At 40.2% G+C, this 17,957-nt stretch overlaps 1 protein-coding gene across 1 annotated transcript in view; it reads left to right on the top strand.

Moving 5' to 3' along the window:
- The first annotated feature begins 11,772 nt into the window (after positions 1 to 11,772).
- The window catches only part of LOC136102029 (mucin-5B), a 46,583-nt gene continuing 40,398 nt past the window's right edge, over positions 11,773 to 17,957 (top strand). Inside the window, exons 1-4 of the mRNA XM_065838782.2 lie at positions 11,773 to 11,854; positions 13,531 to 13,786; positions 15,252 to 15,366; positions 16,678 to 16,765. Coding sequence (XP_065694854.1) covers positions 11,773 to 11,854; positions 13,531 to 13,786; positions 15,252 to 15,366; positions 16,678 to 16,765 — 541 coding nt within the window. The remainder of the gene's footprint in view (positions 11,855 to 13,530; positions 13,787 to 15,251; positions 15,367 to 16,677; positions 16,766 to 17,957) is intronic.

Here is a 17,957-nt window from a genome sequence, read left to right as displayed (position 1 = left end):
CACCAGATCTCATTTTAGCATTTAGCAGTACATTAGAACTGTCTCAGTTCGTCTCCATTATATATTTTCACTAAGAAAATAGTCCCTCAGCTATGAGAATACGAAGTTCATTCGCAGTGCTTGAGGGATTCATAGTTAGTACTGTATAGTAAAAGGTGTCCAGATTCCAGTGTTTGCAAAGCAGATGTCTGTCTCTGAGCTAGTAATCCTAGGCTTCCTCTAGAAGAAGTGGAGAGGAATAGCCATTTCAACATTTGTTTGTCTCGCAGCAAAGAACACATCCAAAGGAGGTTAGCTGAATTGCATTCTAAAGTGCATGTTTAACTGATCTTACTGTAAGGGGAGCTGAAGGAGATTAGTTAAGAGATGGACATCTGTCTTGAATCATCTAAAGTACAATGAAGGTAATCCACACATTCTGTTGTGTGTGAAAAATGCTTTTGCTATTATTTTTGTCTTAGTTAATGAACACTAATTGTGCTTTACACTTCTGAAAACTCAAAGTAAGTGCTTGAACCACAGCCAACTTGAGTATAAGCATCTTTACTCCATGAAGAATTGGTGGCACCATTTTGTGCTACTACTAGACCTGCCAAATGCATTATAGCTTAGGATAAAGACAGTGGTAGGAATGCCCAGAAAATAAAATTCCAGAAGTTTTACATCTTTAGAATACTATGACTAGAAAACTAAGTTCTGTGGAGGGGGAGAGGTAGCTGATCTAAGAAGGAGGAAGTTTTGTCAGTTTACAAAGCAAGCTCCAGAACTAATGAAGTTTGGTTTCTGGTTTAGCATGGGTTTCTAAGGATTTCTATCTCTAGATTAATTGTGAGATGTGACTGCGACTTTTCCCCTGAGACATCTACATGGTCGCTCTCCTTTCTGTATTTTTTGTTGTCTATCAATTTCTGTGTTATCACTACAACCATTCTTTTCCTTGAGTCATTTGCAAAAATCACTTTCCTCGACATGTGTTGACATTTAGCTGTGTTTGAGATATTCATTTTTGCAGTTAAATTTGTCTGAAGTCAGAAAATAGCTTCTGAAGTTAAACAGATACAAGGTTTGATCAAATCTGCCTTGTTTTTTATGAAAAAAAAAAAACCAGCAGTGGCATTTTGCTGCACACTGAAGACTAAAACTTCCCTTGCTTCATTATTTTCTTTTGTTCTCTAGTTTGCATGGTCTCTTTCTGTCTCAAGTAGTGATCTACTCATAGAATCATAGAATGATTTAGGTGGGAAAAGACCTGTCGAGGGTTTAGATTGCAGGGTGACAATCAAACCCTGGCAGATGTATTGTTAACCTCCTCTCCCCTCTACTTCCCCCTTTTGCCCCTCCCTCTCCCCCCTTCCCACTAAGGACAGGTGATCAGGAGGGAAAGAAGGACAGAGAGAAGAGAGTTGGAAAAATTAACAATGTTTTACTAATGCTACTAATAAGAATAGAGAAAATAATACAAAATATACAAAACCAATCTTCAAAGTCCCAGTAACTGCAGAACCAGCACCCGAAGTCCTGGATTGGACTCTACAGCTAACCGGAGCTGGGTTCAGTCTCTCACTAGGCCTCAGTTCTCAGGGACAACTAGCAAGGTCCTCTCCTAATATCAGCCATAAGCAGAAGGGAAAAGGAACAAGATCCTCGTGTTCTCCCACTTTTATACGAAGTATTCACGTGAATGGAATGTTATACACAGTTGGTCAGTTTCTTGGTCACCAGTTTCTCATTGCCCCTCTCACGAGATGTCCATCCATGCTTATCAATAAGTTTGCATTCCATTGTTATGTTTACCAAAACATGTATCTGGTTCTCCAGGAAAATGCAGTTAATATGAAGGCTTTAGCTGACAAGCAAAATTCACTAAAAAAGAAACTTGTTTTTTAATAAAACCAGGACAAGACCTTAAGATCATTGAGTCCAACTGTTAACTTAGCACTGGCAAGTTAACCAATAAACCATGTCCCTGAACACCACATCTACACATCTTCTAAATACCTCAGGGATGGTGACTCAACCTGTTCCCTGGGCAGCCTGTTCCAATGCTTGAGAACCCTTTTGGTGAAAATGTTTTTCCTAATATTCAATCTAAACCTTTCCTGGCACAACTTGAGGCCATTTCCTCTTGTCCTATCACTTGTTACTAGGGAGAAGAGACTTACATGCACCTTGCTACAACCTTGCTGTGATGTCCGAACTGCTTTTACATAAGGAAAAGTTCCTGTATAAAAGCCAGTAAGGATGCAGATTTTGGCTTCGCCACTACAGGGCAGTCTATGGCTAAGAATGTAAAACTACTTCGGACACAAAAAAGCAAGCTGCCTCCAAGAGGGAGTTTGTACTTCATCCAATAGAAGGTTTTACCTCTGAGAAGAATGAATACTGGTATTTCCGAATAGACATTCGTATGTTCCTAATAAGCACTGAAAAAAAATTTCTGATGGGAATTTATATGCACACACAGGGTGGTGTTCCTTATAGTGCTCTTGATTACAGCAGCCCTTTCAGTTTTGGTGCTGGCTCAGTGCTGCCCATAAGCAGGGTCCCAAGTGGATGCCGTCAGAGAATTCTTACTTACAAGTGCTTGGCAGTTCCAGGTCAAACTGTACATGTCAAATCTCCACCCCTTTCTTTTAGAACTTTGCAGTTTATTTCACACCTTTATTTCCATTGGAACTGGATGACAAAATCAAATAGATTCAATTTTTTCCAGCAGAGAAATCCACAAATATTCTTTCAGAGAGAAAGGGAAGAAAGAAGCTTTAACTGTGTATCCCTACAAAGAGAGTAGTAGTGGCAGCAAGCAGCACATTTACTCCTTTCCACAACTGTCTTAGAAGTAAATGGAGACTTGTCCTACCTGATTTCATGGAGCATTTTGTTTCTTAAAAAAGAGCTATTTGATCTTCAGTTCAGAGCAGAGGTTCATCTGGAAAACCCAGGGGGCAAACTGAAGAAATCTCTCACAAGGCAATGTCAGCCCTTTAGGGTCTCAGAGGATATGGTGGAATCTTCTGATCTCATTGTTTCCCAGGCACGACCTACTGCAAGGGCCTACCACAGCTTCACAAAAAGAATTGGAGCTGGAAAGGAATGGGCTTGACTACCTCTGTCATCCAAGAACAACTCCCTTATCCAGGAATTTCCTTGTCTTCTGAACTCTAGCAAGAAGAATAGCAAGAGCCACAGCAGAGTTCAGCTGAGTGGCAGAGTGGCTAAAACACTGTCATGCTTCCACACCTGTGTTCTGTGTTCATCTCCTCTTGGACTTTCTGTCTAGCCTCCCACATTCATTGGTGGCATAGGGTTTCTTTTTGGTTTGTTTCTTCATCTCCAGTTACTTAGCAGTCTTAGTTTTGCCTTGAAAAATGAGGAAGCTTTCTTGGGAGGCAAGTAGAAATTCTAGCCATGTAGTCTTTGAAGGCATCCAAAGTCAGTGTCCCAGTTCTTGCTCTCCCAGAGCTGCTTAGTTTGGTCTCACTTTATACATTGTCCCTAAGCAAGAGGTGAGCAGAGTTCCTCTAAGCATGGGGTTTGAACATGTCCCTGAGGCCCTAAAAGAAGTACTTGAACCTGCTTTGACATTCTGGTGAACAAAACAAAACAAAGCAAAACAAAACAAAACAAAACAAAACAAAACAAAACAAAACTAAACTAAACTAAACCAAACCAAACCAAACTAAAACAAAACAAAACAAAACAAAATAATGTAGTTATTGCTGATTTCCCTATGGGAAGGAAGGGTAGACACGGGCAGGCTCGAGTTCCTAAGTGCAGGATGGAGGTGGGATTTACCTGTAGCATGACTATAGCCTCGGTTGCCAGAGGCTGTGATTTTGAGTACTTACCTTAGGTGTAGGTCCCTCCTAGGCTGCTGGAAGTTCAAGCAAATTCTTCCCAGGCAGCTGCAGTCTTACAGGAAGTGCGTCATAGCATAGAACTCACTGTACGAGACCACTGCCAAACACTGGAGGAAACCTGAGTGGGCTGGCTGCAGCTCAGGGAGGGTGCTGTTGTCACATGAGTAGAGAGCACTGCAGCTTTGGGTCTCCAGTGCAGTTCTTGACATACTTGGTCACTCTAATAAGCAAAAAGAAAAATCTCATTGTCTTATTTCATTGTAGGCCATTTTAGGGGAATACACACAAGTATTTCCTTAGATGGACCCTGAGTCTTCCTTATGGTAGGTTACATGCTTCCCTGTAAACAAGGTGATTGTGATATGCACCTTATTTGTGGAAGTACATGGGGTTCATTCCCAGTTGTAGTTTTCTCTGAGGTAGTTTGAAGCCTAGAAAGTTTCTTCCTAATTACCTGAAAGTGCACTGAAAACTCAGCCTTGTTCATACGACTCTACAGTAATACAGTGAGAACTTTCATCTGGTGTGAAAAAGGAGTTCTCAGAAGATTTGCTGATAATGTGAGCACAGTTATTTTACAAAGCATTACTGGATAAGTGTTTTGAGAACACCAGGTGCAGAAAGGAAAATGCTTGTTAACAATATGGAAAAATCACTGCTGCTCTCTGAGGCAAGGCACATGAGATTCAGAAGCACGGAAAAAAGCCGCATACAAACCAAGAAAAACCCTCCCCAAAATAATAACAAGGTAGGGATTTCTGATCTAATAACTACCTTGTTTAGTGATGTAAATATGTATTATGACATTATCAGGTTGTGCTGCAGGAAAGGAAGGGTAAGATAAAATTTTCAGTATGTTTACTGTTGGACTGTACTTTGCTAAACCACACATCACAGAACTAAGCACATGTGACTGCGCATATGCCCCAATGAAAGGACTTCAGCAAAGGCAAAGCCCTAAGTAAATAGTTCTGTAGTTACTGTGCTTGTTATACACTGTTTGAACTCATGTAGCAAAGCAAAGTCAGAAACTGGAAAAAAAGGCAGAAATAAGTTTACAAACTCTAAGATCATAGGAAGGAAAATTCTCATGAACTTTAGGTCCCAGAAAACTGAAATATATTTAAATAACTGTAACACTGATACACATTTTCTGAAATGTCATCTCCCAGGAGAAGCTCTGAGAAGCAGGGGTATTTTAGGGCAGAACAAGTTCTTCAAGTTGAGCAGCCCTCTTCCTAGTTCAAATTTCCTAAACTAACTCATTTTTTTTCAGGCTACCACAACAAAAAATGTTCTTAACTAGCAACCTCCCAGACTAACTTCCAGTCAGGCTATGGAAGACATGTTCCCACTAATGTAGAAAAACCTGTAATTTTTTTTCAGCATGACCATTTTAAAATCTCACGTGTTCAAACTGGACTTCATTTAGTGTTCAATTTTTTCAGCATTCATATGTAAAATGCTTGAATTCCTTTCACAAATTTGTCTCTAGAACAGTCAAAAACACCACTGCAGAATCGTAGAATGTCCTGAGTTGGAAGGGACCCATAAGAATCATCAAGTCCAACTCCTGTCCCTGCACAGCACATCCCCACAGTTCACACCATGTGTCTGAGGACATTGTCGTGTCTCTTCTTGAACACTGTCAGGCTTGGAGCTGTGACACCTCCCTGGGGAGCCTGTTCCAGTGCTCCAGCACCCTCTGGGGGAAGAACCTTTTCCAAATGTCCAACCTAAACCTTCCCTGGCACATCTTCCTGTCATTTCCTTGGGTTCTGTCATTGGTCACCAGAGAGAAGAGATCAGTGCCTGTCCCTCCTCCTGCCCTGGTGAGGAAGCTGTAGATTGCAATGAGGTCTCCCCTAAGTCTCGCCTTCTCCAGGCTGAACAAACCAAATTACTTTAGCCGCTCATGGCTTCCTCTCCAAACCCTTCACCAACTTTGTAGCCCTCTTCTGGACACTTTCCAGTAGCTTTATATCTTCTTTTTCAATACTGTGATGTCCAGAACCGCACAGAGTACACAGTGCACTGTAGTTTTTCCTTATTCTAAGACAGAGAAAACTGACCAAACACAGTAGAAATCATAATGTATTTTTGATATTGCTTCAGTACAACAGCCTCCATATCAGAATGTCATTCTGTTGCAGAGTGGTTTAAAGATAGAAAACACATTATGTCACCTTTTGCTATGCTTTTGGTTAGCTTCCTCTCCACATTTGCAAGAGAAACAGCTTGCCCCTGCTGCCATTGAGCTTCCATAGTTCCAGGATCTTTCAGTGATAAGCAGTTGCTCTTAAAAAGAGCAGCTTGTAAGAATAGTTCTTGAAATTTGTTCCTGGCCATATCATATGGTATATTGGACAGGTGAAAACCTTCTCATTTGCTTTGAAGGCTAAACAGAAGGACTAGTCATGACAGCCTAATTCAGTTAGTCACACAAATGCTGTTTCTCACACAGAAGTAGGTACTGCCTGACTATACCATGGTCATTAATCTCAATTTAATGTAATGATAAGAGAAGTATCTCAGATTTTCAAATCCTGCAAAGATTAGTAGGTATGTGAGAAGCAAGGTAGAGAAGAAACCTCAGATACTAAGTGAAGCAACATACATACAACTATGCTATTTGGCAGAAATGAAGTATGGCAGAGCTCAGGTTGAGAAGGAGCAGCTTTGCTTCACACAGATCTCCTTTAGGCAGTAACAAAAGGCAACAGGAAGAGTGATCAAGGAATGTGGCTTTGCACAGTGCCTGTGATCTGATGCATCGGTGAAATTTCAATAGTTGGTCCCTTTGGACTGGTATGGCTGAGCAGTTCTTGCACTTTGTTTGCAGCATCTATGAGAGTGGTACACTCATTCTACTCCTTTGTAAAAACACAAGGGGTTGAGCTAAATACAGCATACTAATAGCAGCTAGCTATTGAATGGCTAATTCTAACTTCTGCAACATGCTAAACAGAGGCCTGGGAAAAGACTGTGCCCCCATTCGTCTTGTTTTTCCTCTATCATCTGGATAGTTATCTGAATTCAAATGAAAATTGTTATTCAGCCACCTACAAAACTGCTTTGGTTTTAGTGGCTACAGCATTCAAGACGAGGCAAGCTCTGAAACTTGGATGACGTGGAAAGGTTAGCAGCTTACTACAAGATATCATGATTCATGTTGAAAGGATCACAATCTCAAGAGTCCAGTAGAAATGCTCTAACAGAATATTAGATCAGGTCCTTAATAGTGCCATAGTGTAAATCCAATTTAGGAAAAAAAGAAACAGGCCAAGGTTGCTTAGCTTCTCACCTCAACCTGTTCTCTGCCTCATCTCTCTGCCTTTCTTTTGACTTGCAGTAATTTTGTGTACTTCAATATTAAGTATGCAGTGGCCTTTTCTGAATTGTCTTGGCATCCAGAAAATAAGAAATTACTTTTTAAAAAAGGGGTGGAATCTGCTCTAGCCTGAAATGTAATAAGGCCTAATTCTTAAAGCAGAATGTTCATACCCTTCCCTACTTAAGGCCCTGGCTTCCTTTTGTTCTGATACTCCATATTTTTCACCACGAAGATTGTTTAAAGAGAAATCTTTCAAGTAGAAAAAGATCAAGAGCCCAACCTCCTGATGAGATGGCTTTCTATGCAGGGAATATTTCTTATGTGAGGAAGTGCCAATAGGTCAATGAGACCTGTGTGCACAAACACCAATCACCTGTGTCATTACTCCTTGTATGTGGATTTTGAAAGTTCTACATCTTCTTAAAAAAAATGGGAAAGACCAACTGAACTGATTGCTTGTGAACAGAAGTAACTAGTTCCCTTGATTAGTTCAGGAAAAGTCAAGGAACTCCACAGCAAGGTGAGAGGTTCATTCTAAGGCAAAGTGTAAGAAAATGCCCAGCCATCTCCTATCAAAATTAAAATATTTAAGACATTCTTTGTGTATTTTAGTTGATAATGACAGAGATCCATTCCCTGCTTTGCTTCTCCCTGTTACAGATCCCCTTATGCTTACTGCCAGCTGTTTCAAACTGTGTGATGGATGCAAACCTGATGGATCAAATAAATCTTCAATGTGTATTTCCTAAACTCTGTGGCATTATACCAAGGATGAAATATAATCAATGTTGTTCTTGCATTCTTCTGGCAATTTAGAATGTGCAAAACAGCGTTGTAACTGTCAGCTATGTAGAATATTTTGCCAAATTCACTTCAGATTATTTTTTTTTTATGGGATTATCAACACAAGAGGACTTGACTTCAAATCCCAATTGTTTTCCTCGCTAAAATTACCTTATTAATGAAGTACACAGCATTTCTCTAAAGTTATTATCTAGACAGTCCTTATAAAATACCATTTTATCTTGGATTCACATTTTAAGAAGTAGTACCAGCTTTACCTGAAATGAACTGGAATAAAAGATTTCCAGGCTGAAGCCCACCAGCACTTGGACTGGCCCAGGATAGTGTGTTACAAAAGTCTTGGTAACCTTAACATTTTACATTATGTGTGGGATCACCTTTTGAAAGAAGGCTATGATGAACATGCAACTATCAGGCTTCAGTACAGTAGCTGGTTGTGAATGGAATTAATACACCAGATGTCCCCAATTTGAGTGCCTCTTTACCAAGTTTGTATCAAAAATATGAGATGTGAGTCACTGGCATATTACGTTAGCTTCATGGCTGTTTATCTCCAGTGAGTCAGTGGCGATAAAGAAGCTGAGTTAATATTTACCTGTTGTATTTACTAAAATCACATACCCTTTAATGGCAAATGATCCATGAAATGGCCTGTAAAGGGGCCAAGAGGAACTGTTCTTTTTGCTAGTACAGCTACAGCAGAGTGAAGGCCTCTTATGCCACAGTGCCCAATACAGGGAAGAGTTATTAATCCCACTATGTCACTGCAGGGAGAATAGTTACAATAGCAATGATTCAGTGGTAAGTGATCAACATACTAGCTCCCTGTCAGTCTGAATTTCCTTCTGAAAAGCTTCTATGTGTTTCTTCTGAAAACATCTGTTTTGCCACAAACAAAAACTTCATTTGAATGAGAATATTCTTTCCCTGTCAGTAGCCCTGAAATCATTTCAGGGGATTGAGGCATCCAGTGGTTTCTAAGGAATGTAGCCAGCACTCTCTGCGGAGAAGTCAGAAGCAGAAGATTTGGTTAGTCATTGACAGGAACTCTGCTCACCAAGAAATGGCAAAGGAATGGCAAAAATAACAGAGCAGACAAGCAGAGGTAAGAAAATGGCTAGGTACAGAGTAAGAGGACTGGGTTTTCTGTTTCTCTTCTTAGCAAGAGATGTGCTCCTGCTTTTCTCAGGGGAGGATCCCAGATGATTGATATTACTTTCTCTCTTGAGTGGATGGTGGTTCAATGAATTGTTTCATTCTGTCTGCTCCTTGGACACAGTTATAACATGTGCTGTTTATGTTCTTTCCAGGCTCCTAAGTGCTAACAGGGTCTTGCAGAGGGAAATCATGCCTTAGCTCATCCCTCTGGCCCACTCTGGCATGCCCCTGAACCACCCCACGGGTAGAAGACAAAGGGAATGGAAGTTGCATTGATCAGCCTCACCATGTCTTTGTTATCTAAGACCTAGAGCAGCCTGAAGGGTATCTTTGACAAGCAGTTAGTATGTTGTTCCTGCTGCTTTTGTACTGCCCACCAGGAATAAAGGGATTTTTTTCTAGGGTCAGCAATCATACTCCTAGAGTCCTATTCTTTCTACTTTCATACAAGTATAAATGATATAGGTTCCTTGATTGCCTGTGTGGGAATGGGAAAGGGAGAGGACCATTAATTTTTTTATAAAATGGACTGTATCTCAGTGGAGTTTTGCATTTGGATTTTGACACTAGCCTTGATATAGAAAATTAATAGGTTTCATCTTACCATCTTTATCCTCAAGTAAGCTTTCTTTGACAGTGTCTTTTTCTCCTGGGCTTCACAGCTCTTCCCCACACCTGCCATAAACACTGTTCCGTGGCCTGAACAAGAAATCAATTTGGAAGCTACCATGGGAATCTGCTGAATTTGAGTGTTACCATTGCACTGTATTCAATTCCAGATCATCCTCATATCTACCATATCATAATCTTGTGATTTGGTTTATCTGCTAGACATTCTGCTGGTTTACTTTGTAACTACTTGGGTGGAGATCAGCAGGGAAGATGTCATTAAAAGGAAAAGCAGCAAGAAACCTATTACTTCCATCACCGGTGCCATAAAGTCTGTCAGTTCTGTATTCCAGCCAAAATGGCAGGGCTTCAAGAACAGACTTTACCTTCCAATAAGTGCCCTGCCTCAAGTGCAACTGACAATGGAATTAATGGGGCAAGGACAGTGGGAAAGGGGTAACGTGAACTCATGTTTCATGTACTGCACAATGCTCTCACCAGCTAATACGGGATTTTCTTAAGAGCAACAGCAGCAGCAAATCTTCGTCTGGCAGACACTTACACCTGCAATTCTGTAAGCCACTTAGTAAGCAGATTGTAGCTGTGTATGTGGAACAGCTGAAAGAAGCAGCTGGCCAGCTTTAGGACACTTAACTTTGTAAGTGCCGGAAAGCTTGGTAAAGCAGCAAGCATGAGGCAAGTCTCAAGGACCAGCTTACTTGTCTGCCAATCAGATAAAACAGCATGCGTATTACCCAGTGAGTGCATTAACAGGTTACATAAGGGCTTGCAACAATGGTGAAACATAATTTCACTTTTAACTGTATTTGTGTCCACTTACTACTGACAATTATTCTGGTGTTAGTGTATTCTCAAAAGAGCATGGAGCAGTTGAATGTGTGAGAATGTCTGTTACCCAGGTTTGATTTGCCGTGATTAGGTGAGAGGCTTCCTCTGTGTCAGAGGCAGTTCCCCTATGGCATGGATAAGGTGAAGCAATGCTAGATCTGCTTGTGTCAATAGAGCAAGTAAATCTCTTTTAGACACCCTAAAATTACTGACATCAAACATCTGTGACAGGATATCTGCAAACTGTCCTAGAGCGGAATGTCACTCAACTCATGACTGAGCCTGCTGCATTTTTTATGGGTATGTGATAGGGTACTAAAGCGGTCTGATAGCACCAAGGGACCCTTTTGCTGCACTGTAATTTAGGAGGCAAAGGAAAGGACTGTGGTCTTCATTTAGATGAAACTTTGGCACTGCTCCCTCATGCCGTTTGGAGAAAACAGCACCTCTGTGCGCATGAAGAATAAACTAACTTCCCATGTCTGACTGGTGCAATTAAATCCCATCAGTGCAGTAGAAGTGAGCAGTTTGCACTGTGTGGACTAATGTCGTTCCTGGTCTGTTGAAGCAGTAAATCTTTGGCTTTTTTTGGTAAGATATTTTCAATACACTTTTTAAAGGATGTTGCCCTCTTGCCAAAAATTTTTGCTCTAAATAAATAATAAATTATGTCTGACCTTACAATTTTGTTTTTCGCTCAAATATTTAGAAGTCACCATCAAGCTAGCAGAGGCAACAAACACTTTTTCTTGAGCTGGGGGACTGTGCTGATGTGAAGCTAGAGAAAAGCTCTGGAAGAGGTCAGTGATGGCTTGTTACTAAACAGATGTTATGAAAAAGAAGAACTGTTGTTGCCAAAGAAAAAGCAGCACTGCATGGGTGAGGGGGAACACCAATTAAAAAAAAAAAAAAAAGTACAGCTCTCTGCCTCCACATAAAGCAAGAAAGAACTGGATACCTTCCTTGTATGAAAGAGAGGAGGTTGCTGGGTGCTAAACATAAACCACTGAAAGAAAACTGAATGAAGCTCCACCTTTCAGGGACCCTGCCATCGATGTTTTGTTCTCATGCCAAATGCCTGGACTATAAAAATCTGCCTATAGGCCAAGAAAAAAACACTTCCCTGGAAGGATATTCAAGCGACTGCTTCATGGTAAGATGGAAATAAAAAAGGGAAGGTCATTTTGGATCTTCTGCCTCATTTGGAGTTGTTGCCAGGGCAAAGAACCAGTTCAGATAGGTAAGAAAATATCTAATTCTCAGATTATTTGCTCACATATTGCTCTCCATAGGTGACAACTAGAGCTGTAAAATGAAGATGTGTAAAATATTTATGTAAGAGCTGTAGGCATGTCAGATACTGTTTAACATTATACATTTTAATCCTTAATGTCAACCATTTAAGTATTTTACTCTTTTTTCTTTCACTACTAGGTAGTTTATCAACTGGTTTATGTCCTAAGTGACTAATCTTAAAGGGGAGACTCTCTGGATGCAGTTTTCATCATTAAAAAGAAAAAAAAAAAAAGTTGGCATTCTTTTCAACACATTTCACATATTTTTTTTACAGAAGTATGTCACCATAATGCCTGCTAGGCCTGATTGACCAGTATGAAATATTGCATTAGGAGTAATGACATTTTCTGTGGTCTGCTGCACTGTTACCTCTTGTTTTGGTTTTGAATGTCTTACACTTTTCCCAGTTGCTTAACACACAAACAATGTGACAGTTATTGCTGTCTTAGAAGTTCTAGCGACTCCACTTCCAAGAATAATCAAACTTTCCTATTTCCCCTCATTATTGTGTAGAAAAGTGCTAAATTACCCAACTCCACTTTAGTGCTGCAAAAACCTAGGGCAAATTAGAACCCCTTTAAAAAGCTGTTTCTGTAAGGACTTCTTGGCACTCCAGTTTGTGTTGCACATTTCTAACATCAAGATCTGAATTTTTCAGTGTCCCCATGATTGTTTTTAGGTAGGAATCTTTAATCATATTTCAGAGTTCATTGAGTATATTAATGACTGTTTTAATTTGATCTATGATGCATGTTGCTATGTTGATTTTCCTAAATGTGCTGCATAAACAACACAAAGAAATTTACCCACTTTCATTTGTGATTCTTTCAGATGAGTCTAGAAGAAAAACTAAAAACATTTTGTAGCAAGCATATCTTATTTAGTTCAAAGTGATTGATATTGGCTTTGCGCAGCTCAGCTGTATGAAAACTATTTTCTGAAGTGATGTCTTATATGCACTTATTGTATCAATACCTTTGACATCAGTACAATTCAGAGGTCCAAGACACAAGTTTTGTTTGAGATGAAAAACAAGTAGCTCTGAGCTGACTGCTGAAGCTGGTGGCAGACTCAACTGCTAAGATCAGTGGTTGCCATTTTGCTGTAGAGTCATGCCACCTGTGATATCTCCTGGAAGGGACTCAATTCAAGACTTGTCTGTGTTAAGCAGCAGGATTTCATAAGTAGAAATGAGATTTAGGCAGCCAGAATGGGATTCCCCTCACTTCAATTAGCTATCTACATTGTAAATGTATCTACCCTGTAAACGTTGATGGGTGCCATCTACATTGGCACCCCTCAACAACATTTGTAGACAACGGAGAGAAACAGGCAATCTCAGAGCATCTTCTTCCTTGTTAAGGAAGCTGAACAGCTTCTGCTTCTCATTTAAACTCCAAATGAGCCTGGACTCATCTGCTCACGTTGGAGGTATCACTGTCATGGAATTCAAAAGTTCAGTGAGATGAAAGTCCTTCCCAAAAGCTAGTATCTTCAAGGGCTTAACATTTTCTGCCTTTGAAAAACTCTCCTTTAATGCTTTCAAGAACAACCACAAAAAAGCAAAGCACCTCATGTGGGGTGAATTTCTAAACTCCAGTCCTATGACTCTTTCTTTAGTCCAGGTCTCTACTGTCAGTAGGAGTGAATGTGCCACCTGGGGCAATTTCCACTTTCATACATTTGACCATGTTAAGTTCACTTTTCCTGGAACCTGCACATATGTCTTCGCTTCACACTGCAATGACAGCTACCAGGACTTTAACATCCAAATCAGGCGCAGCAACAAAAATAGCTTCCTGATCTACTTCACTGTCACCATTGATGGAGTGATCTTGGAGGTGAAGGAGACAGGCATCACAGTGAATGGGAACAAGTGAGTAAAGACCATACTAGTGTTTCTTGTGCATGTGTTTTATCGCAAATATTAGCAACAAGTGGCCTGTCTAGAAAGCGGTCCTGTTCTGCAGAGGTTCAAATGGCTGTGTATGATACGTTCAAAATACTTTGAACAGGCTGTTGTGAAGAGTCTACCCCATAGCAGTGAAGGAGACAAGAAATGTGTAAACTACATCTCCCAGGGATTAACATCAACATGATAAAACAAAGGCTAAAAAAAAAAAAAAAGCGTAGGTTTCCTTGATGTTGCTATGTTTCGTGAAGGAGATAAAATCAACACTTTATTTATAGAAGGTTTTGATTTTGTAGAAGCTTTGCATTTTTATCCTAAAACATTATTTCTGTGGTACAAACCCTACTGTTTTATGTTGCTGTTCAGCGATAGATGGTCCTTTTAGAAAAGATTTTATTTTTCCATATAGATTAGTCTAGAAAATGGCACTGTTTCGCAGGTTAGAGCTTGTCTTGGGATCTTCTTACACAAAAGACAGAAGTTTCAGAAGCCAAAATCCATGTCCTTGATTCCGATCTGAAACAAACCAGAGAGCAAACTACAAACAGAAGGGTAAAAATGCTCCATAAGTAAAAAGTCATATGCAACAGCAGCTGAAAGTTGGGTACAATTTTAAGGGCAGGCCTCGTGAGAAGCTCAGTGACCTGCTCCGAGCATATAGCTCTGAAGGGCCAAGGCAAGCTTTGACTCTGGGCAAAACCCTCACAATCTTGTTGGAGAGAAAATTGCAAGCATACAGGCTGTCTTGTCTTGACAGCCTTCTAGAAACAAGTAAATATAGAATAGCATCACTTAATTGTAATTATAGTAGCAAAGCACAGATCTGTCTTCTAAATTAAAGGGCAAGAAATATCCTATCTTCTAGGCATTTTATGATTTTCAAAGCTTTTCAGGGTCTAGGAAAATGAATGGTAATTGTCTTGGTGAGATGAAAAGTAATGTAGGTCTGAGTCACGTCAGTACATCAGTAACAGAACAGACCTCTTTTCACACCTCTGTGAATCCCAAATGTCAAGGAAAACCTGGAGGGTTGATAAGAAGCCACAGTATCCTCATGTGGAAGGCTGTTTTCCCAGTATTGTGATCTTGCTCCTTAAAACCTTTTCGGTTACGTCCTCAGGATACATAAACAAGTAGAGCTGCAATGGTATCAGTCAAGTGGATAATGTAGCATTGATACACTCATGACAAAAATACATTGCATTGTGGATTAAGGTTGGTAAATAGTTACAATGTACAAGGTGTCCATATCTAAATTTAGTGCATTGTTTGGATAAAAGCTGACCTTGAAATTATGTCTCCATGGGTTATTTAGCTCCCTTTGACTCTAGTTTTTCTTCCTATATCTCTGAGAGGTTTTAATCAGTGTTGTGTTTTTTTTTTTTTTTTTTTCCTCAATGTAATCTGGTTTGTTCCCTTCAATTTCCAGGATCCCCATGCCCTTCAGCTTGAAGAGCATCCTGATTGAGGACACCTGTGCTTACTTCCAAGTCACTTCCAAGCTGGGCCTGACAGTGAAGTGGAACTGGGCTGACACTCTCCTAGTATGAACAGCCAGTTAGTTGTTCTTCTTTTGGTGAACCTCATCAAAGATGTAAAGCAGAACTGGATGCAGGCTCCATGTTCTATGAGATTGTAGGGGGGCAGGTATCACTGTATCCATAAGCTGATAGGAATGTACCATACTAGGTAATAGTTTCATGGGCCAGGAGCATGAAGTCACAGTCCCCAGGCATTCCCAAATGATTTTATGAGAAAAAAGGTGCCACTGTAGCACCTCTCTGGTTATCTGTGTCCTCCATGGGGCACTGGCAGCAGCACAGCTAGTCCCTCCATCTCTGACTTGATAGTTACCCTCTGTCTCAATGCACATTTTGTGTAGGAAACAAACCTATGTGGCCAGCTCAGATCCTGGCCTCTCTCATTCCAAAACCTTGACATGTGGGATTTTCTCTCTATACATCCACCACAAAATAACCTCTTCTGCAGTGATATACTTGCACTTTTGAGTGTGAGCACTCATCCTCCACAATCAGGACTGAGTTGAAAGAAATGAAAGCTGTATGTCATGTTTTGCAATTCAGAGAGACAGACAGAGGGTAGAAGGTGAATAGAGAAAAAAAAATCAGGAAGCAAATAGGTGGTATTCAAACTCAGATTTTAAGAAGTATTTGCTTCCCCTGTACTAATTAATACCTACACTATTACAGACTCCACCTGTAGAGAGGATCAAATTTTAGGGTGACACACTTGTAGGAAAAGCACTGCCTTTTTTTGGTGGACCTGGGTGACTCCATATAGGAGTGATTAGGTGCAATAGTGCTAACCTGGTTCTTTACCGTCCCCAAGTATGGGTAGAATAAGTCAATCTGGACAGACTCACCCCTAGAAATGCTGTGAAGTTTGCTATTTAGCCTATGGACTAGAAAATGCTGTAGATATGGCTAAAAGCTGATCAGAAGCTTCTTCTTCACAGCATCCAGCATCAGAACACAGTTATCTGACCTGCCCAGAGTGGGGATGTGGTACCTTGCAAGAGACACCACATGTCTATATAACAGCATCTCTATACTGGGAAACACTGGTCCAAGGATTAGTCCAGTGTTGAGCTTGCTTCAGTTATCTCTTTAGTAGGTAGGAATTACAATTGCTAGAGTATTATCTTTCCATTTAAATTCAACCTGTCCACAGGTAAGTTTTATGGAAGGTCTGTGATGGAAAAGGAAGCTGCTGGAAATTAGTAATGAGCATTTCTGCTACTGTGTTTTTCAATTGTGAATCACTTTGTAACATGTACTGCTGACGTGGGGAAAAGCCTTTAAACTCTGGGTTTCCTCTTTGCTCTTGTTTTGTAGCTGGACGTGGAAGAAACATACAAAGAGAAAATATGTGGTCTGTGTGGGAACTATGATGGCAATGAGAAGAATGATTTGATCTTGGATGGTAGGCCATCAATATAGAATATTTATATAGAAGAGAACTGTTAATATGTGACATGAAACTTGACATCTGTTTCCTCTGAGCAGGGTTTCAGGTTTCCTGGCAGACTTTGTGAAATACACAAACATTTCCATATACAGGAGATGTATTTTAAGAGGTTTTGGGACGATTTGGGCTCCTCTACTGTTCACAAGTTTGCAAGAGTATTAAACCTTTTGGACCCAAATTAGTTGCCTGGCTATCATGCAGAAACATTGACAGGTTTCCCACAGAAACTAGCAAACTTTAAGGAATTTATAGTATCAAAGGAGGCACAAGTGCATTTTCTGTCCTACCATCTTCACCATTTTACAGCTGGGTATCAAGGGGTATTATTTTTACCTCTGTAATGACATGAAAACATCATCACTAAGTCAGAGTTTTCACTGAGCATCTTTACAGAAACCATTGTGCCATCCACTGACACCTTCAGATATTGCAGTGAACTGGAAAGAGGCCAACATAGCCAACAGCTGAGGCTATAATCCTGTAGTAGGTGGTATGAGCAGAAAGAAACTTGTATCCTGGAATACAAGCTGCAGGACTGAAGCCAAAGACATAACATCATCCCTTCATGTAATACCTGGGCTTCTTAAATCACCATAAAAATATTATCATCTACCTTACCCATTCAGAAAGAATCCTAAGATTTTATTTAAAATAGCACTTGTAGTGACAGATCTGGGGTTTGCTTTCATACTAACCTTTTTGAATGCATCTGTGTCATGTTTCTGCCCCTTAATTCACAAATGCAATAGGTAAAAACTAAAGCTGGCTCAAATTTTTCAGAAGAAACAGTTTGCTACTCAGAAGCATTACTTTCAGGAAAACAGGCTCTTCTTTTATGCATCTGATTCCACAGATAATAGGTTTCCACACCTGGGGAACAAGTGGTCTCTCATATCCCTCCTTTGGGCTCTGAACACATCCTGCCTGCCCAGGTTAAGATCCACTGCACCTAAAGGGCCAAAATGTCTTCTCACTTTCAGACACTTCTCTCTTTGGGGGGGGAAAAAAAAAAAAAAAAAATCAGGATGAAAAATACCATTGCTGAATGGAGCAGGTTTTCTTGAAACTTTATTCTTCATATTCTTTAATGTCAATTAGATCCTTGCCAAACCACATTTCAGAGAGCTCAGGGCTTTAGAAGGGCTTC

Source organism: Patagioenas fasciata, chromosome 5 (assembly GCF_037038585.1).
Source record: "Patagioenas fasciata isolate bPatFas1 chromosome 5, bPatFas1.hap1, whole genome shotgun sequence".
Lineage (NCBI taxonomy): Eukaryota > Metazoa > Chordata > Aves > Columbiformes > Columbidae > Patagioenas > Patagioenas fasciata.
The sequence above is the reverse complement of the archived record's forward strand: the minus strand, read 5'-3'. Positions and strand labels throughout refer to the sequence as shown.